Source organism: Typopeltis vanoorti, chromosome 21, assembly GCF_054136105.1.
Source record: "Typopeltis vanoorti isolate ZY-2024b chromosome 21, IOZ_Tvanoo_1.0, whole genome shotgun sequence".
NCBI lineage: Eukaryota > Metazoa > Arthropoda > Arachnida > Uropygi > Thelyphonidae > Typopeltis > Typopeltis vanoorti.
This window is the reverse complement of record NC_143569.1, coordinates 55,809,683-55,832,663: the sequence shown is the minus strand read 5'-3', so window position 1 is coordinate 55,832,663 and position 22,981 is coordinate 55,809,683. Positions and strand designations below refer to the sequence as shown.

Here is a 22,981-nt window from a genome sequence, read left to right as displayed (position 1 = left end):
TCCTTAAGCTCCTCACGTCAGTGACTGGAATTGAACCCAGGACACACCTTTCCCAGTCATATGGTTGTAAAGTGCATAGCCACTTGGCTAACCATGCAGACACCGTTGTAGTCTTTGTGTCAATAAAACATAAACCAAAATCCAATCCCACAGCTGTATTAATATCGGAGTTACTTAAAATTGTAAACACTTCTCATTCTTGAACTCAGTCTTCCTTCCTGTTGTTATTCAACACTACTCTTAACCCCCCCCCCCCCCCCCCACATATGAAATACACTAACAAAATAACCATTAAGCATTTCCACCATATCTTCAGCAGATGAGACTTGTTTCATCTGCAGCAACTGAAATCAGCCTTCTATATTCACCCTTTCTTCTGCTATCAACACAACTATAGAATTCTCTAGGATTTTGCTTTGCTGCTTCAACCAATCTCTTTTCATAGGCCAATTTATCTTTCCTTACTACACTTCTCATCTACCTATCTTGCACCTTATGCTCCTCATGCTGTTGGTGGGTACCCTGTTCTTTAAACCTCATCTATAACATTCCCTTTCTCAGAAGTTCTTGCATTATTTATCCTCTGAACCTTAGGAATACGATGTAACATTGCCATAAAATAATTTCTTCTGGACCAAATTCCAGCCACTTCTGATTTCTCTCCGCCAACTGATTGAGCCACTACACATCATCGGTTTGTTTCTTTAATTTATTGTAATCCTCTGCTTTGTAATTTCACACACATCTTTTGTTCTACAAAGCTTATACCTGGGAACCACTCTCAACGTCAAAACCACATGATCCCTCTCCCCACTGGTGACATCTTCTATCATCACTGTATGAGATGGTGTTGTTAAATCTAACAACATTCAAGTCCCACATGCTGATTCAACTATATGCTGCTTAAGATAATTGTGCTTAAGAAGTCATGTCATATTTTTTGAGGATATTGGTTATTTTCTCAGAGGTGCCCCAGATGTAGGGGGATAGTGATAGATTTAGTGTAATCTTTATTGTGGAGGGGGGGGGGTTGTGGTTTACTGGTTTTAGTATTTTTTTTGATTTTTTGGGGGTTGTAGCCATTGGCTAAGAAAGTGTTGAGGATGTGGTTTAGTTCAGTAGTTAGGGTATCGTGATTTGAGCAGATTAATTTTGCCCTGTTGAATAGTGTTTTTATAACCCCATATTGTTGTGAAGGGAGGGGTTTGCTGGTGAATGTATCTGCCTGTATGGGTGGGTTTTCCATAAACAGAGAAAACCAAAGATCCATCAGGCTGGTGAGTAATTAGAGTGTCTAGGAAGGGGAGGGTGTTGTTTTCCTCTTTTTCTAAGGTGAACTGGACTCTGGGGTGTTGGTTGTTTAAGTATGTTAGGAAGGAGTGGAGTGTATCTGAGCCATGTGGCCAAATAGCGAACACATCATCCACGTACAGGAGCCAAATAGTGGGTTTTTGTGGGGCAGAGTATAAGGCTTTCTCTTCAAAGGTCTCCATAAAGAAGTTGGCCAAGGGTGGGGAAAGTGGTGAACCCATGGATGTCCCTTCTATCTGTTTGTAGAATTTTCCTTGCCAAACAAAATAGCCTGAGTTCATTGTGAACTGAATTAGGGCTGAGATATCGGGAGGAAACTTGGCTTGGATGAGTTCTAGGGTTTCTTTGAATGGGATATTAGTGAATAGGGAGGAGACGTCAAAACTGACCATTATGTCATTGTGTTGAAGTGAGAGGTTTTCTATACTGGCTTTGAAGTGAGCTGAGTTTTTTTATGTGTGATGGTGTGTTGCCAGTATAGGGTGTGAGCACTTTGGTTAAATGTTTGGCTAATTTGTATGTGGGGGAATCAATACCATCTACTATGGGACATAATGGCACATTTTGTTTATGTATTTTGGAAGTCCATATAATCGGGGGGAGGGGGGGGTCTAGAGTTATAAGGTTTGTTTGTTAGTGACTTCCACAGGCCAAGAAGTGACCTTCTTAAGGAGTCTGTGGAGAGTTCAAATCTGAGAACTGGTAGGATTATATTCAATAGGGAGGTAGGTGGTACGGTCTAATACTAAAGCATTAAGCTTACCTGTGTAGTCCTTTTGGTTGAGAACCACAGTGGCGTTTCCCTTATCTGCTTTGGTGATTACTATTTGTTTGTTTTTCTTCATTTCTAGTAGAGCTGCATATTCGTCTTTGGATAAGTTGGTTTTTGGAGGTTTTGCTTTGGTGAAAACACCGGCTACATCCAGTCTGACGTTGTTGGCAATATGGTTAGGAAGGTTGCAAATCCCATGTTCTATTTGGATGATGATTTCCTCGGCAGGTATTCTTTTCTCATTTCATTGCATGAGAAAAGAATACCTGCCGAGGAATCCCCCTCTCACAAGAATATGGGGTTATAAGAACACTATTCAACAGGGCAAAATTAATCTGCTCAGATCACGATACCCTAGCCACTGAACTAAACCACATCCTCAACACTTTCTTAGCCAATGGCTACAACCCCCCCAAAAATCAAAAAACCACAATAAAGATTACACTAAATCTATCACCATCCGGGGCACCTCAAAAAATATGATCTGACTTTGTGTTATAGACCATATAAAAAGTTGGCATCCCTTATCCATTCTACCAAAGACCAACCCCCCCCCCCCTAGACCTACCTGGTGTACACCAGGTCCCTTGCAACTGTAAATTGTCCTACTTTGGCCAAATAGGCAGGACAGCGAATATCAGGATTTCAGAACACAAAGACTACATCCACTTTCACCAGTACAGCCACTCTGGGCTGGCAGACCATGCCTTAGATACCCGCCATAGAATTCGTTGGAAGAAAACTAAAATAATACACCGCAGCAAGTTCAAGTACGAAAGATTATTCATGGAATTATCAGCAGTTCTAGAAAACGTTCCAAACCTCAACAAATTTGGGTGCATGAAACTACCCCAAATTTGGGAAGCCTACATTATGAGAACTTCAGCCCAACAGCCAAGACAACCCAATTAGCCCACTAGGGGACACCATTAGGACTTTAGGAACAATATTAGTTTCTTGCCTTTTTCCTCATTTGCTTTTGTTAGTGCCTGCTTGCACATACCATATTTGTATGTTCCTGAAAATGGCAACGTGACATTGCCGAAATATAGAAGGTATTCATTAAAGTTTGCTTTTATTAAAATCCGTTATATGCGTTGTTAATTCCTTAAGCTAATTACCAGTTATGTATGACCAACGTATAAGCCTTGCTACAATAATTACTATATGTTGGTATTGTGGATGATTACTGTTAATAAGTGAGAAAGAGACATGAAATCAATCTTGTTTTGATTGATTTAGTATAAATTTATGAGATTTTTAAATAATCTTATAGTTTATAAGGACTACCATGTAAAAGGGTCATATGATGCCAATTTAATTGGATGATCTGTGTTAATGCCATGATCTCTTACACTGGCCTATGAAGGCGGGTGTAATCCGTGTGTTCTTGATCTAACCTCAGCAGAACAACTAGTGTCTGCTGACCATAATACTTAAGGCCAATGATCATGGAGTACAGTAAACAGGTGGCAGTGACAAATGTTGCACTGTCTTTGGCAGAAGGAAGCAAGGAGGTATGTTTTAACTGGGGGGAAAAAAAAAAATGGAATTTCTTTGAAATATGAGCTCCTTTTTCCAAAAGATTTTGTAGAGTATATAACAATAATCCTATCATGATTTTCATCAGAAGACTGTTTAGGTTTGATAATCATTGAATGCTTTGTCAAGAGTAGATATTTTTAGCTATTAAAATAAAAATATCTTTTATTATGGCTAATTTCACATGTGAGCAATATCTTGTTAGAGCAAATAATATATTTTTATTGCTATTTAGCCTACTTTTGTTTAGGAGTACCACTTTTTATAATGTCATTGGCTTTTTGCTCAATTTTTAGAGCATTACTGATGTTTTAAAGACTGATATATGAAGAAATATAAGAATAATATTTTGGACGTACCTTTTTAGAATGTAGCTGGTTGTCTTCTTATTTAGTGGTATCTGACATATGGTGATATACATTTATCTGCTGTTAAGTATGACTGAAAGGGGGGGGGGTGGAAATGTGGGGATAGAAAGATGTGGGAGAATTATCAGTGCTGCAGGAGTGTGTAAATTTTAACCCATGTTTTTTTTAGGTGGGCAGAGAATTCTTTGGGAGAGAGGCGAAAGAAATTTTTGGAAAAGGATGGGATAAGATCAGGGGTTGGGAGTAACAGCGTGTGAGCTGTTTAGACAGTGTGACATCTTCGGAGCTTGTGGGGGAAGTAGAGGCTATGTCATGCTAGCTTGGTGTTTTTGTCTTTGGTGTATTTGTGTTGTATTCTATTGGTTGGAGTCGTGACCTAATTTTTATGTTTTGGAGCTTCCAACTCCAAAACATAATTCTGATAAATGTAGAGGCAGTGGACGTTTATTGAGTGTTTTCACATTTTATGGCTATCGTTTCTAATATTTTAAGCCTTGTTTCATTTTCTTGTATGGCTATTATTATGGCTTTGCTGATTTGTAGGGTATGTTTCTGTTCAAGGCGTGGACTGCTATTTCTGTTTTTCCTGTATTTTGTATTCTGTTTTTCTTTTGGTTATTGCGTTTTTTTATTGTTGGCATGGGTTTTGATAACACTGAACTTCTAACTAGTTGGATGATGCAGTCAGCTTGTCTCTATCCACCAGTAAACATGGCTTTCAAAACTTAAGTAGTCAGAAAATAACATGAGTCAAGAAAAAGAGTTATCTCTTTGAAGTTCCCATTCTACAGAGCAGGCAAACTGACCAGAAGAATACGTGTAGTTTATAGACAGAATATACTGGTTTCATAGCCTTAGCGACAGGCTGTAATCCCAAATTATATCTTCCAAGTTTCATGGTGAAATTTATGTGTTGATCAGCATTGTTAGTCTTATAAAGGAAATTCTGAAGACCATTCTGATAGCAAGACCAAATGGCAAGAATCCAGCAGCAAGCATGTGGTTGAGGATATGTGCTGGTAAAGACCTGGTGTTGATAAATTTATTTTTTAGTAGTTGAAGAGTATCTTGTAATGGTGCAGTAGTGAACAATGAACTAACATCAGAACACTCGTTAATAAGTTGTTAGTCATGTAATGTTTTTAATTTTTGTGTCATCTTGTATGTATCTGCCAGTCATATTAAAAAGTGATTGTTTTAATGGCTAAAAAATCTTATATTGGCAGAGTACTCAGAGATTATCAAACCAAACAACCCTCTCATAAAAATCATTATAGAGTTATTGTTCTGTACATTAATCTTTCATAAAAAATAGATCATATTTTAAAGAAATTCCAGTTTTTTTGCCATCTTGTTAACTTCTGCCAGAGACAAGGTACACCAGCTGATAGTGGCAGGTATTTGCAGTATTCCATGGTCATGTTGCCATAAGTATTATAGTCCGATTAGTCATTCTGTTCAGGTTAAGCATAAAGATCATGTAGATTACATCTGCTTCATGAATCTGATAAGTCTGGACTAGGAAATCATGGCATTAACATAAATTACTAGATTAAATAGCATAAAAGCATATATATATATATATATATATATATATATATATATATAAATTCATTTTCTCTCGGTGTTTAACGCTGAGAGAAAATTATTAACAGATGTCGACATGACATTTGTTGATTATTAATTAATTACACTGAGAGAAAATTCAAACACTGTTAGGTTATTTTTGTCCACTATGTCTCTGATGAACTAGTGTAACACTAGAGAAATATTTGCTTTAAGTATATTAATAAACTAATTATTTTGTTCTGTCTAATCTTTTAAATTTAATATGGTATGCTTCAAAGATACACAAGTTGCTAATGAGAGGATTTAGATAATTCCACCTCAAATGTCTGAGCAATCCAAGTTTGTACATTGGGATTTATACCCTGTGACAGTTGTACAGGTGAATAATAGCAGTGTCTTGAGTGGAAAAGTACAAAGGTTTTTGGCTGAAGAAGCTATGGCTGATGTGTATTTGTGCCAGTAAAATTTAAAAACCTGTCCAAGAGGAGAAATCTTATCCTGTTTGGAGATGTAGGTAATATTGAAAATAAGGAAAGTGAAGTCAGATCTTTCTTGCAAGAGATAGGACTGTGTTTCAGTAGCAATGAAGTTAACAAAGTTTTCTCCTTACCCCAATGAAAATAGTAAGGAGGATCAGAGTTTAAGGAATTGGGCATGGAAAATTTGCACTGCCAACACTTTGCATTGCAAATTTTACACAACCAATTCCTTAAACTTTTCCATGAAAACGAAAAGTGTTTTGCATTATGATATACTAAGGCAATTGATGCGAAGCCATTGGACTCTATGTGTGAGTAGCCTAGTCGCAATGATACTACACACAAACTCCATTTGCTCACACTTGGATAAAGGATTAAAAGATTCTCCATACTGTGATTTCTGAAATTAGAATAGTTTTAAATCTGTAGCCTCTCTTGACATTAGCACATCACATCCATAGTCTCATCTGTCTTCAAAAAAACTGATGTCCTTTTCTTCTCATGACATTCTCTCCTGTAAAACTCCTAACACTGCACAGATTCCAAATCTGCCCAGTCTTATAATATTGTTCTTGCATGTGGTATTCCTAAAACCTCTCTAAAAATACTTGATGATATCTAGAAGAGGGCTATGTTTAATTGGTGACCCCTGTCCCTCACAGACTCATTCCAGCCGCATTCTTGCGGACATTCTGTTTTTGCCTTATTCCTCTTTTTATAAAAGTTATTTTCATTTGTGCTGTTTCTTTGAACTCCATTCCTTCACTTTTCTTTATGCCTATAAACACATAAGCAATTGCTAGTTGACATCTATTTACACTCCATCTCCAGACATACTGAACCACCTTCTCATCCACCTCTTTGAGCAAGTTTCTTTTGTCTGCATACAGCAGTGATGTGCTATAGGTTTTCAGCTTTTGTGTGTGAGGCTGATATAAGTAAATAAATAAAATTACACTTGGATATGTACCATGTCATTACTCTTATATGCCATACCATATTCTTACTTTTATGAAGTGAAACACTACACACTATATCTTTAGTTAATTTATATCAGCAGTTGAGTTTCTCCCCCCCCCTCAATATATTGCCTTGCATAATTCAGTTAAGAGGTTTCTCTGGGTGTGTGCACATTGCATTCTTTCTTACTTTATTTATTTATTTATTTATTTATTTTTTTTTTAGGAACTGCAAAAGACTTGTTTAGTGATGCAGAATAGAATTGTGGAATTAATTGACAAAGTGGCAAATGAAGAAGTTACAGGTAAGATAATATAATACACACTGATTAGGTGGAGGAAAACTTCTTTGTTGGTCCTCCAGTTATTAGTTAACATTTTTTTATTTATTTCTTAGTTTGTTTCTAGATTTTAAACTGGCATAGGATAAATAGGATATTTAATGTATAGACTAATATTTTTCATCCATTTTCCACAAAACAACACATTATCTTAGAGTGAGGAAAAATATTAAGTTTGAAGTGCAAATAATTATAACAAGGCATGTTATAAAATTAAATGTTTAGCCTTGCAACATCTGTGAGAGATGTGATTTGGATTCAAAAGAAAACTGTTAAACAATAGGGAGCATGAGATTTAAAAATAATAATGATGGTTTAGAATTACTATTTTCCAAGCTCACTTAGCTTAAAGGTGTCATCATGCTTGTTATGATTAAGTTTATTACGTAGTACTTCATAACTTTAAACAGTCTTTAGACTTCAAACAACTCTGCTTTCTTACTTAGTTTCACTCTAGCTAGGTTATGGGTTTGCGTTCTACTGTGGGCTTGAATGTTTGTTAATGTCTTTAAGTGGTAAATGAATTTCATCATCCTGTATGAGACCACTACCATTTCCTGCTTATTTAGAGGCCTTGTGTAATAATTGCTTATAAGTAGAGAAATTAGGAAAATAAAATTATAGAGTTACATTAAAAAATAAAATTTCTTAACAACCAAAAGAAAAATAACAAGGCAACTATTAAAAGATAAGAATATTATTATAAATCAAGAAGACAAGTTACAAAGATGGAAGGAATGCCTAACAGAACTGTATGATGACCACAGGCCTGGCAAACCTGTGATTAGTATAATTCAAATAATTCAGATATACTTAAAGAAGATTTAGTAAACACAATAAAAGAACTATGTGATGGTAAAATGACATGATGTAAGGGTATATTAGCTGAGTTAATAAAAGAGGTGGAGGGACAGATTATTTAATAGAAATAATATAAATGTTGGATTTTTCTAAGGCATTTGATAGAATACCACATGAAAGACTGTTGCATAAACTGGAGAATATGGAAATTGGAATATAAACTCTTGACTTGGATCAGGGGATAGGTTGATAGACAGATATCAAAGAGAGGAGTTATAAAGCTCAGGCCAAACAAGTAACGAGCATTGTGAGGAAAGCTAAATCGGAGTATGAAAAGAAATTGGCCATGCAAGCTAAAGGCAGTCCAAAAGAATTTTATTGTTATGCCACAAACAAAAGAAAGAATGAATGTAGAAGAATAACTTTATTGAATGAAGATGGTACTCAAGTGTTAGAAGCTAATGAGATTGTTTGGTTAATGAGTGCTCATTTTGCTAAGATATATCAACCAGGTAGCAGTATCACTGTACACCAGATGAAGAGTTATAAGTTGAAAATGAGGTCGAAGAGTTGTTGCATGTTTGATAGGATATACGAAAGGCTGTTGCATAAACTGGAGAATATGGGATTGGAATATAAACTCTTGACTTGGATCAGGGGATGGTTGACAAACAGATATCAAAAAGTAGTATACAGTGGGTGTGAATCTGCTAGATTTAAGGTGACCGGCGACATTATTGACATCAGGCAGGATCTAACATCAGATGTGCAATTGTTTGCCGATGATGCGAAGATAGGCAGGCAATCAGGGATGCTACTGATATTCAGCAATTACAAAATGATTTGAATAGGCCGAAAATTTGGGCAAACGAAAATGACTGTCAGTTTAATGTTAGTAAGTGTAAAGTTATGATTAGATTTCCAGTGGCATATTATATTAGCATGCTTATGCTACAAGAAACTGAAGAGGCAAGGGATCTTGGCATATTGATGGATAGGAAGATGCCAAGAGGCAAGGGATCTTGGCATATTGATGGATAGGAAGATGCCAAGATCCCTTGCCTCTTCAGTTTCTTGTAGCAAAAGCGTGCTAATATAATATGCCACTGGAAATCTAATCATGCCAAAGTGCATAACTTTACACTTACTAACATTAAACTGATAGTCATTTTCGTTTGCCCCGAATTTTCGGATTATTCAAATCATTTTGTAATTGCTGAATATCAGTAGCGTCCCTGATTGCCTGCCTATCTTCGCATCATTGGCAAACAATTGCACATATGATGTTAGATCCTGCCTGATGTCAATAATGTCGCCGGTCACCTTAAATCTAACAGATTCATACCCACTGTATACTACTTTTTGATATCCGGTTGTCAACCATTCCCTGATCTAGGGGGATGGTTGACAAAGCCTTATAAAGAGGCAACATGACTTTCTTATCCTTACACGTCAAGGTTCGCTTCAACATTGCAAATATCCTCTGAGTTGTATTTGCAACTTGTGCTAAGTTCAAAGGTCACATAGCACAAGTTGCAAATACAACTCAGATGACATTTGCGATGTTGAAGCAAACCTTGACGTGTAAGGATAAGAAAGTCATGTTGCCTCTTTATAAGGCTTTGATAAGACCACACCTGGATTATTGTGCACAGATTTGATCTCCCAGGTTCCAAGGAGATAAAGAAGCTATGGGAAGGGTGCAAAGAAGTTACAAAGATTATATCCAGATTATGGGATTTATATTATGAGGACAGATCGCGAATATGTGGATTGTAGACTCTGGTTAACAGGAGAATGAGGGGTGATATGATAGAGGTCTATAAACTTTTGAATGGGTGTTATAGGATATCAAGTGATGAAATTTTTTGTTATATGGAAGGCGGGAAGAGAACACAGAGCCATCCATGGAAGTTAAGTTTGTTCACAGTCAAGAAAGAGGTAAGAGCTAGGTTTTTCTCCCAGAGAGCAGTGAGTGAGCAGAATAATTTTCCCTTGGACAGTAGTGAGTGCATCTAGTGTGAATGAATTTAAGGGAAGGGTTTGGATGATTTATAGCCTCCCTCGATGAGTCCTTGACTCCCTGTAGGTCTCAGATAATAATAATTAATATTTTAATTAATAATACAGAATTTATATGATACAGGCATACTGGAAGATTTCATAAAATCTATTTGCACTCCTATACCCAAAACAACCATTACCAAAAAATAATAATGCAGCAGATTTTAGAACAGTTAGTATATCCCGTGCTTCAAAAATGTTATTGAAAATAATAAAAAATAGAATGTTTTCTAGAATTAAATGCCATGTAAGTGAACAGCAGAAAGGATTTATGCCATGAAAAAGTATAAATAATGCAGTTTATGAATTAAAAACTGTTATTGAAATTTCAGGTTAAATTGAAATAAATAATAACATATATCTATGCTTTAAACAAGAAATTACATGTTAATTACATAATATAATTTATTATGTATATTTTTATATTATATTATGTAAATAATTATAATTTATATAATTTTATTGTTTATAGTCATGCCACAGGTACCTTTAAAGATATATCTGTGCTTTATAGACTTTTAAAATGCATTTGACATAGTAAGCCATGTAAAGTTAATAAAAATATTAAAAGACATTCAAATTGATACAGAAGATCTCAGAATAATAATAGAATTATACTGGAATCAGAAGACAGAAATTATAAATGAAAGTAATAATGAATAATAGATATCAAAAGAGGAGTGACACAAGGATGTATAATATACCTTATACTTTTCAATATATACAGCAAAATGCTAATAAAAGAATATGAAGAAATTGAAATGGGAATAAAATAAATGGCAATAGAATTAACAATATTAGATTTGCTGATGATTTGGAGTTCGTAGTGAAATCATAAACAGACTTGCAAAACATGGTTGAAATACTAATAAAAAAAGTCAGAATTATGGCTTAGTAAAATACAAGTATATGGTAATAAGCAAAAACACAAATTTAAGAGTATCAACGGAATTCATTAAAAATGTAAAGGCTTATAATTATTTCGTAACAATGATTAACAGACGATGGAACAGTAGTTATGGAAGTAAAATCAAAATAGCTAATGCAAAAGAAGCAATTTGGAATAATAAATTACTAATGACCCCGGAGAATAAATAAACAGACTTAAATATAAAAAAATTAAAAGTTGGTCCTTGTTGGGGATCTAAAGAGCAGAGTAGGAAATGGTTGTCAGACATACAAAAATATTTTGGGAAAATTTGGAGAAAAGAGCAAAGCTAATAATAATGGCAAATACCTGTTGGATTTCTGCTCACGACATGGACTGGTTATTACTAACACCATATTCCAACACAAAAATGTACACAAATTCACATGGAGAGAAGAGGCAAGGAATAAGAAAAGACTCATTGACTATGTTATTGTTGATAGTGATATTTTCTCGTAGGTTGGAGTGGAAATTGTAATTCTTTTTTCGGTTTTTGTTTCAATCCCTCTCTCTCATGATATAGATCGTCCCTTTTTTGAGTATGGATAACAACCTGTATGAGTGGTTGGAGGAGGAGGCTACTCTCTCTTATATATACTAAGAGAGAGTAGCCTCCTTCAGGATTTTTGGATATTAAAACATCTAGGAAAGCTAGTTTTCCTTCATTTTCCAGTTCCAAAGTGAATTATTTGGTGGAAGGAGTTGATAGATGAAGGAAAATCGTGCATTCAGCAACACTATTTCTAGGTGATAAAGATATCATCTACATATCTCCACAAAATCAAAGTTGTGTTGAATAGGAAATTGAACTTGTGTTGGAATAAATGAAAATCATCATCTATTCCATCTATTCAAAAGAAAAGATGAGATATTTCTTAGAATTTTAAGATTGACCTGAAAGAGAAGAACTGGGTGAGAACCATAAAAATAAAAAAATTCCTTTGTCCCTCATGGTAGGCTGTGTAAAAATGCTACTCACAGGCTCCAAGAAATACTTGGTAGTGAATTTTTATAGATGTATAGAAAGGATATTTCCTTTTGTTTCCATGCCACTTATTTCCTTTCAAAGATTAACAATCTGTTGGAATTGCTTGCACATGGATCAATTTTGATATATATATAATAAATTCTTTGTTGAAAACATGCCAGATACTTTTGCAAGACTTCTCTAAAGACATCATGAAATTATTTGAATTAGTAATTCCTGCAAGCTACTTCACTTCAAAGTACATAATCTACAAAAAGCTGACTCCATGAAGTAGATGGATAACTTAAAGTATGTCATTTAAAGAGATGGCCGAGATTGTTTTGCAACTTTCAGAAGTGAATGTATCTTGGAAACATCTGTTTCATCCTTAAATATGATTTCACAACCAATTTATTTTGATACTTCAATTTTAATGCAATAAGTACCAAAAAAAAAAATGCACTTTCAGAAATATAGGTTGTGAAAAAAGTCTTTGGGTACTTCATAAACTTATCAGGCACTTCTCAGAACAAATATATAACCAAAAATAAGCAGGTTATTTGTACAATGACTATATTTGAAGAGTTGGCACATGAAAGCTTCATTTTTTTTTGTATATCTGACCCACACATGAAGGTTGCAAAATCTGTAGAATATCAGGGCTGTTTGTGGGTAAGAAGAAAGAAGGAATTTTTTTATTCTTAACTGAAGGTTTCTTTATTTTATTCTTTATAGAAGGCAGAAATGCCTTCCCAAAAATACCTCCCATGCTCTACAACCTTGGAGCAGGAGGGACTGCTCTGCAGAACAGAAGTAGATTGAATGAAAGAGGAGGCAGAGAAGTTGGTTCAACAAGTTTCAAGCTGGACTGTAAATGGGTGTTGGTTAGCAGTTGCTCTTGTTTTTATGATTTTGTAGGAAAGTGGAGGAACAATAATGCCAATTCAACAGAGCATCATCCATGGAAGTATCTGTAGAATAAGCATAAAGCAGGAACTGAATGCCAGTGGGAGAGGGATTGAAGTGGATCCATGAGAGAGAGATCATTAATTTACCAGGTTGTCCTCTTTTGGTTAGCATCAAGCAATCTTAGAGAGAAGATTTTGGTGTATTACCCCACATATGTGAGCAGTATTCCATGTTTGGGTAGATTTAGGATTTGTATAAAGTTAGCAGATGTAAGGTTGTGAAGTAGTGTTTTGAGCAGAAGAGTACACAAGTTTTTTGGTGTTGCAGAAGTTGTGGTTGAGATGCATTTGTGCCAAGAAAGGTTGGAGGTACAGGTCAGTAGAAGGAATCTGATCATGTTTTGATATCACATTATTATTGAAAGTGAGGGGAAGGATGGGAGCTCTTTCTTGCAAGAGATCAGACAGGATTGCATTTTGGTGTTAGTGAATTCTACAAGGTAGCCCTTGTCTTATGAGATATAGCTAAATCAGATTTTGAGACATTGATCATGGTGGATCTTGAGAGTTCTAACAATTGGTCATTTCAAATTTTGCTGAATGAAAAGAAAGAATACAATGTATTGTCATCTGCAAAGCTATGGATAGGATTTGAATGTGAGAGCAGTTCATTTATATACAGGAGGTAAACAGAGGGTGAGAGGATACAGACACCTGAGGTACTCCAGCACTGATAGGGAAATTTGGGGAGAGGGAACTATCTATTATGACATGTAGTGTTGAGAAAGTTGGCAATCCAGTTGAAGAGGGTGGAAGGCAGACCATAGAATGGCAGTTTGCTAAGTCGGTCTCCCTGTGTCAAACGAATCAAATGCTTTTAAGATGTTGAGAACAACTACATGAGTTTCTCAGAATTTTTCCATGACACTTGTGTCTGGAGATGGGTGTGAAGCTAGACGATCAATTATGCATCGAGAGTGGTGGAATCCATATATGCTGGTCACTGTTTAGTTAGTGGGTTTCCAGGTGGTGCAGAAGTTGGCTGCCGATGACCTTCTCTGTAGTTTTAGAGAGAACAGAAGTGAGAACAATTGGATGGTAGTTTTTGGCTGACTTATCCCCTTTCTTTGGAATTGGCTGGATGTGGGCCTATTTCTATGCTGTAGGGGGATAGGTGCCAGTTGAATAGAATAGATTGAAGAGTGAGCATTCTCAGTAAGGCAGGAAGCACTTTACCCTAGTCATCAGTGCAGGAATTCAAAGAGATGAGTGATGCCAATAAATCAGCCTTGTATTTGTGTGAGAGGGCTATTGTTGCTGTCTGGATGTGAGAGTGGAGAAAACATGGATGGACAAAAGTTGTGCTTAATGGCCTTGGCAAGGGACAGAGCACAACTGTCCTTTGGACTGGAGACAAGTTTGCAGCATTTCATCCTTACAAAGTCTGATTTGATGGTTCTTTTACAGTTGTTGTGAGCTGTGATGTAAGCAGAATGAGTAGTTGAAGATTGGGTCTTAACCCACCCCTAGTATGCTTAGTTTTTTTTTTTTTTTCTTGTTCTGCATTGGCATACTTATTTGAGAACCAAAGCTTGAATAATAGCTAGGTGAAATGAGGGATGAAGGCCTTCATTCCTGTGAGGGTGGTTTCTGCTATTCAGTCTGAGCAGGTATCTGGATCAAGAGAAGTCACAGAGATCATCCCATTTGGCATCCTTGTAGTGCCAAAGGAAGACTAAGAACTGTTGGGTGAAGGTTGTTTCATAGCAAAGGAGACTTTTATGAGGTTATGGTCTAAGTTACCAAAAGACCTGACATCTACAGTGTATTTGAAAGGGGAGCTTTTTAAGAAGAGATCAAGGTAGATTGGAGAGGTTGTCAGTTATTCTGGTAGGCAGAGATTGATAATCTGTGATAAGTTGTTGCCAATGGCAAATACCTCAGCATCTGTGCCTGCTTGTCAATGAAACTGGAGAAGGGAAGCCAGTTTTGAGTTGTGGATTTTGAAGTACCCAAGAAGAATGACCTTATTATTAGGGTATTTGGACTTCATTGACTGCAGAAAATTGTGCTTTAGAGAGAGAAGAGATGAAGAGGTCAGAGTGGCTAGTGAAGTTTGGAGAGTGATAGAGACAGCAAATGAAAATGACAGGTTGGTTTGGTAAAAAAAAAAATTTGAGCCAAAGCAGATCAAACAGGGAGTATTCTAGGTTTTACGATCTTGGACACGTGATGTCAGTTCTGATGAATGCACAAGTGCTACCTTTGTGTCAGAAGGAATTGTGTAATGTATAGTTTAGGCGGTTGAGAACACCAAGGGTTCTAGGATAGCAATTCTGGTTTAGACGATTGTAGGTGGTAGTAGTGTGCATCGTTTTACTCTTTAGACCAGGCATGGGCAACCTTTCCTAGTTCGGGGCCAAATTATCATTCTGTCTCCGAGTCAAGAGCCAGACCAAATTATTAAATAAAATAAATTAATATTAAATGAATTAAAACAAGTTGCTACTTCATATTTCATTTATTTATAATATAATGCTTTGGTATAAAGCTCTACATAAATTTTATAATATAATGAACGACATAACAATTTAATGTGAAGATTGGCCTTGTACTTCAACTACGAGACTATCAATATTGACGTTAATATTACTTAAGGATAATAACACAAAATTTTTGAGAATTTATAAATTTTATAAAATTTATAAAAATTCGTCAAAGCAATGTTGTTAAATTGTGATTTTAGCACTAAATCCGCCTGTAGCTCAATAAGTTCCATCTGTAAGTTTTCTGGCACATTATTTACATCAGCATCCATCGGACGAGCAAATATAGCGAATGTGGAGTCTTTGTTTTTGAAGTCGGCAAACCTTGTATCAAATTGCTCTATTAGTGCATTCAGTTCATCTCCATAACAATTATAAGGTATAATTTTATGAGTGGCTAGAGTAAGAAAATGATAACAATTTTTAGCTCTTATCTGACTTTCCAATCTTAGTTTATTACAAAAAGCTTTGACATGTCCATGCAGTTCATGAACCAATTGTCCTTGTTTTTGCAATTTAAGATTCTGTTCGTTTAGGTATCCGGTGACATCTACAAGGAATGCTAAATTACACACCCACTCATCATCTTTTACTTGGTTAATTGTGTTTCCTTTTATGTCCATAAAATCCACAATGTCTTGTCTCAGATCATAAAATCGTTTTAACATTTTACCTTTACTCAACCACCTCACTTCACAATAATAAGACACATCTTCATAATCCAAAAATAGGTCTGCCAAATACTCCTTAAATTGGCGGTGATTAAGTGCACGTGACTTAATAAAGTTAATACTGGCTACTACAACTTCCATGACATTTGTGAATTTAATCGATTTTGCACACAGATTTTGTTGGTGGATAATGCAGTGAAAATTTGTTAGATTTTCCGGATGGATCTGTAGTTCTATTGCTCTTTCATGAACTATTCCAATAAATCCCTTCTGTGCACCAATCATTGCAGGGGCTCCCATCAGTGCATATGCCAGATAGTGAACTCCATTTAAGCCCAAATCTCTCGAAGACTGTGACTGTTTCAAATATATCTTCACCGGTAGTTGTTCCTTTTAACGGCCGAAGCGCCAATAATTCTTCTGTGATGTTGAAATCCGCATCAACTCCTCGAATAAATATTTCTAGTTGTACTGTATTGGAGGCATCAGTGCTGTCATCCAAAGCAATTGAAAATGCTTCCAATCTAGCAATCTTCTCTTTTAAACTTTTTTTGATATCATCAGCCATAATTTCTATCTGTCGGACAACAGTACGTCTCGACAAACGAATATCCTCGAAGTCTTTTTTCTTTTCAGGACATATTATACTTGCAACATCCAGCAGACATTTTTTGATAAATTCTCCTTTACCAAATGACTTAGAATGCTTAGCGATTTTTTTGCTTACCACAAAGCTGGCGTTGACAATACTGTGGTGCTGCATTCTTTGCTTATTGAACATTTGCTGCTGGATATCCAAGTTCTTCTTCAACTTCTGTATTTCATCTTTTCGTAGTTGTCCATCAATTTTTGGGTGATCTGCATGTCTCAAAGTAAAGTGTCTCTTCAAGTTGTATTCTTTGTTGACGGATACGGATTCGTTACAAACATACAGGCAAACCTTCATTCAGAATAAAATAATAATCCTCTGTCCAGTTGTCTTGAAATTGACGATTCTCTGCATCTACTTTTCTTTTTTTTTGCAATAACCCCTGACATTGTCCCAAATTTATAAGCGATATTCAGAACTGTCAAACAAAACTGTCTTCTACACCGCAGACACTGAACAAAGCACAATACCAACGCAAGTACCGAACTAACACGTTCACACACGCCACTAGTTAAAGTGAGAAAGAGACCTTGGTTGGAGAAAGCATGGTGTGTTTTGCACAAGTCGTATGACATCAGCTTCGTGTGAGTTAGTAGAACACGCCATGTTTTCTCCTACCATGAATCAGACAAACTTTGCTGAAATAGATTAGGGCCGGATCAAAAGAAGTAGAGGGCTGGATCTGGCCCGGGCTGGGGGTTGCCCATATGTGCTTTAGACCATAAATGTTGATGAAGTGGATATAGATTTTTTGATAAGAATGCATATGAAGTTATGATTATTTTCTTGGTTGGATTTTTTATTAGATTTTTGTTGTTTTTTTAATGATTTTTTTAAATTGTTTTTTGTAGGAGAAATTTTATCATCCACATTGAAGTGGTGTTTCTATGTGTTGTGTGATCCATTGTATGTGGGAATGAAGAGATAATAAGAAATAGGGTCACTGACTGCATATGTGAAGAGAGTGGAGACAGAAACTAGAACCCTTGCCATACCAACTGAACATTACAATCAGACCTGCAGTAAGAAGGTAGTGGTGGTATTTCACTGGACAATCACAGACATCTACTACCTAGAGGTCTAGTTAACATTTCCTCCAACTAGGGAAGATATGTATTTTCAGTGGCAGTGCATGGTAGGCTTGCCAGAGTCCCTTTTGTGGAATCAGGCTGTACTGCAGGAAGGCGGAAATGACTTGACTGTGAGAGGCTATATATATTGTGCATTAACGGCCCTTTAGTAGAATTAGATTTGTCATCTTCTTTTGATGAAATGTCAGATCTAGTATGAACAGCACAAAAAAAGATTTTTAATTCAATCAAAGCTGAAGAACAAGGAAATGCTTGTACTGCTATAATCACTGGTTTTGTAGATGTATGTGATACTTTAGTGTGTCCATAGGTTGCAGTTCTGATGTGATTTTTTTAAAAAAAAAAGAGGAACAAAACACAGCTGGTTCTATATACCTTCTTTTTTTTTTTTGGAATCCCACAAGTTAGGAACCATTATAAGCCAAGTTGGTAATTAGTTTATGGAATTAACAACGCAAATGAAGTATATTAATTAAAGGTAACTTTAATGAATCACTTCTATATTTCGGCAACGTCACATTGCCATCTTCAGGAACATAAAGATATGGTATGTGCACTCAGGAACTAACACAAAGCAAATGAGGAAGAAAGCAAGAAACTAATATTGTTCCTAAAGTCCTAATGGTGCCCTCTTGCGGGCTAATTTGGTAGTCTTGGCAGTTGGGCTGAAGTTCTCATAATGAAAGTCTCCCAAATTTGGGGTAGTTTCATGCACCCAAATTTGTTGAGGTTAGGAACGTTTTTTAGAGCTGCTGAAGATTCTTTGAATAATCTTTCGTATTTAAACTTGCTGCGATGAATTATTTTTGTTTTCTTCCAATGAATTTTATTGTGGGTATCTAAGGCATGGTCTGCCAGCCCAGAGCGGCTGTACTGGTGAAACCGGATGTAGTCTTGGTGTTCTGAAATCCTGATATTTGTTGTTCTGCCTGTTTGGCCAAAGCAGGACAATTTGGAGCTGCAAGGGACCTGGTATACACCAGGTAGGTCTAGGGGAAGTGGTTGGTCTTTGGTAGAGCGGATAAGGGATGCCAACTTTTTGTATGGTCTGTAACAGGAAGTAAGGTCATATTTTTTGAAGATATTGGTTATTTTCTCAGAGGTGCCCTGGATGTAGGGGATGGTGATAGACTTGGTGTAATCTTTACTGTGGAGGGGGGTTGTGGTTTACAGGTTTTAGTATTTTTTGGATTTTTTGGGGATTATAGCCATTGGCTAAGAAAGTGTTGAGGATGTGGTTTAGTTCAATAGTCAGGGCCTTGTCATCTGAGCAGATTAATTTTGCCCTGTTATATAGTGTTTATATCATCCCATATTGTTGTGAGGGGGGGGTAGTGGGATTGCTGGTGAATGTATCGGCCAGTATGGGTGGGTTTTCTGTAAACAGAGAAAACCAAAGATCCATTAAGCTGGCGGGTGATTAAAGTGTCTAGGAAGGGGAGGGTGTTGTTTTCCTCTTTTTCTAAGGTGAACTGGACTCTGGGGTGTTGGTTGTTTAAGTGTGTTAGGAAGGAGTGGAGTGTGTCTGAGCCATGTGGCCAAATAGCAAACACATCATCCACATAACGAAGCCAAATAGTGGGTTTTTGTGGGGTGGAGTTTAAGGCTTTCTCTTCAATAAAAAGAATTTGGCCAAGGGTGGGGAAAGTGGTGAACCCATGGCTGTACCCTCTATCTGTTTGTAGAACTTTCCTTGCCAAACGAAATAACCTGAGTTCATTGTGAACTGAAATAGGGCTGAGATATCGGGAGGAAACTTGGCTTGGATGAGCTCAAGGGTTTCTTTGAGTGGGACATTAGTGAATAGGCAGGAGACGTCAAAACTAACCATTATGTCAGTGTGTTGGAGTGTGAGGTTTTCTATACTGGCTTTAAAGTGGGCTGAGTTTTTTATGTGTGATGGTGTGTTGCCAGTGTACTGTGTGAGCGTTTTGGCTAAATGTTTGGCTAATTTATATGTGGGGGAATCAATGCCATCCACTATGGGACGCAATGGCACATTTTGTTTATGTATTTTTGGGAGTCCATATAATCGGGGGGGTCTAGAATTATAAGGTTTAAGGTTGTTGGTGACTTCCACAGGCCAAGAAGTGACTTTCTTAAGGAGTCTGTGGAGAGTTCTAATCTGAGAGCTGGTCGGATTGTATTCAATGGGGAGGTAAGTAGTACGGTCTAGTACTAAAGCATTTAGCTTACCTTTGTAGTCTTTTTGATTGAGTACCACAGTGGCACTTCCCTTATCAGCTTTGGTGATTACTATTTTTTTGTTGTTTTTCAATTCTTGTAGGGCTGCATATTCGTTTTTGGATAAGTTTGTTTTTGGAGGTTTGGCTTTAGTCAGAACACCGACTACATCCAGTCTGTGTTCTGGATGTCGGTTCATTTAGTCAGTGTTCTGACTAAAGCCAAACCTCCAAAAACCAACTTATCCAAAAACGAATTTGCAGCCCTAAAAGAATTAAAAAAACAACAAAAAAATAGTAATCACCAAAGCTGATAAGGGAAGCGGCACTGTGGTACTCAATCAAAAAGACTACAAAGGTAAGCTAAATGCTTTAGTACTAGACCATACTACTTACCTCCCCATTGAATACAATCCGACCAGCTCTCAGATTAGAACTCTCCACAGACTTCTTAAGAAAGTCACTTCTTGGCCTGTGGAAGTCACCAACAAACTTAAACCTTATAATTCTAGACCCCCCCGATTATATTGACTCCCATAAATACATAAACAAAATGTGCCATTGCGTCTTATAGTGGATGGCATTGATTCCTCCACATATAAATTAGCCAAACATTTAGCCAAAATGCTCACACACTACACTGGCAACAAACCATCACACATAAAAAACTCAGCCCACTTTAAAGCCAGTATAGAAAACTTCACACTCCAACACACTGACATAATGGTCAGTTTTGACGCCTCCTCCCTATTCACTAATGTCCCACTCAAAGAAACCCTTGAGCTCATCCAAGCCAAGTTTCCTCCCGATATCTCAGCCCTATTTCAGTTCACAATGAACTCAGGCTATTTCGTTTGGCAAGGAAAGTTCTACAAACAGATAGAGGGTACAGCCATGGGTTCACCACTTTCCCCACCCTTGGCCAACTTCTTTATGGAGACATTTGAAGAGAAAGCCTTAAACTCCGCCCCACAAAAACCCACTATTTGGCTTCGTTATGTGGATGATGTGTTTGCTATTTGGCCACATGGCTCAGACACACTCCACTCCTTCCTAACACACTTAAACAACCAACACCCCCAGAGTCCAGTTCACCTTAGAAAAAGAGGAAAACAACACCCTCCCCTTCCTAGACAATTTAATCACCCGCCAGCTTAATGGATCTTTGGTTTTCTCTGTTTACAGAAAACCCACCCATACTGGCCGATACATTCACCAGCAATCCCACTACCCCCCCCTCACAACAATATGGGGTGATAAAAACACTATATAACAGGGCAAAATTAATCTGCTCAGATGACAAGGCCCTGACTATTGAATTAAACCACATCCTGAACACTTTCTTAGCCAATGGCTATAACCCCCAAAAAATACTAAAACCTGTAAACCACAAGCCCCCTCCACAATAAAGATTACACCAAGTCTATCACCATCCCCTACATCCAGGGCACCTCTGATTAAATAACCAATATCTTCAAAAAATATGACCTTACTTCCTGTTACAGACCATACAAAAAGTTGGCATCCCTTATCCGCTCTACCAAATTCCAACCACTTCCCCTAGACCTACCTGGTGTATACCAGGTCCCTTGCAGCTCCAAATTGTCCTACTTTGGCCAAACAGGCAGAACAACAAATATCAGGATTTCAGAACACCAAGACTACATCCGGTTTCACCAGTACAGCTGCTCTGGGCTGGCAGACCATGCCTTAGATACCCACCATAAAATTCGTTGGAAGAAAACAAAAATAATTCATCGCAGCAAGTTTAAATACGAAAGATTATTCAAAGAATCTTCAGCAGCTCTAAAAAACGTTCCTAACCTCAACAAATTTGGGTGCATGAAACTGCCCCAAATTTGGGTGCATGAAACTGCCCCAAATTTGGGAGACTTTCATTATGAGAACTTCAGCCCAACTGCCAAGACTACCAAATTAGCCTGCAAGAGGGCACCATTAGGCTTTCTTCCTCATTTGCTTTGTGTTAGTTCCTGAGTGCACATACCATATCTTTATGTTCCTGAAGATGGCAATGTGACGTTGCCGAAATATAGAAGTGATTCATTAAAGTTACCTTTAATTAATATACTTCATTTGCGTTGTTAATTCTGTAAACTAATTACCAGTTATATCTAACCAACGTATAAGCCAAGGGCTACACAAAATGTTAGCTTGTTCTAGAGAGTAAAAGCTGGAAGAATTAGACAGCCTAGTCTTTCCATTATCAAATGGATATATAATTGAGTAGTGATAGGTCAAACAGTGCACATTGGTATACAGACAAATTAACATGTTTTTGTTATTTTATTTGAGAATAGGCATTCAGTACTTATTAATTAAATAGTGAAATGAATGACTGATCACCAAGTATGATTTATTGTGTAATAATAATGTCATGATTTGGTATACGTTTCAGGTGAACTCCTACGTATAAATGATGAGCTGAATAATTTGTTTCTCAGATATGATCGATTTGAAAAAAAGAGAATTTCTGTTATTCCACCATTAGGTGCATATTCTCACAATGCAACTGTACAACCTGAACATGTATGTATATTTTGATATATATAATTCTTAATATGGGATACTTGTTTTTTGTTTTAATTTAAAAAATATTATAAACTATGTTTGTTGATATTTGAAAATACTGGTTAATATTGAAAAACTGTAGTTAATCAAGTGTAACTTGTTTTTTGTGTGCTGCGAAAAATATTTAACACATTTGGGTTGAAATTCTTAGTCGATAAACTGCGTAATTAGATAGCTGCATTTTTTTAAAATCTCTTTATATTTCTTCTGAAATTAAGTATTGACAGAAATAAACTCACACAG

The 22,981-nt window shown here is 36.6% G+C and overlaps 1 protein-coding gene across 1 annotated transcript in view; it reads left to right on the top strand.

Moving 5' to 3' along the window:
• The window catches only part of LOC150094868 (target of Myb1 membrane trafficking protein), a 295,463-nt gene that overhangs the window by 170,922 nt on the left and 101,560 nt on the right, over nt 1–22,981 (top strand). The window contains exons 8-9 of the mRNA XM_090410996.1: nt 7,227–7,305; nt 22,566–22,696. Of these exons, the coding sequence (XP_090267122.1) occupies nt 7,227–7,305; nt 22,566–22,696 (210 nt within the window). The remainder of the gene's footprint in view (nt 1–7,226; nt 7,306–22,565; nt 22,697–22,981) is intronic.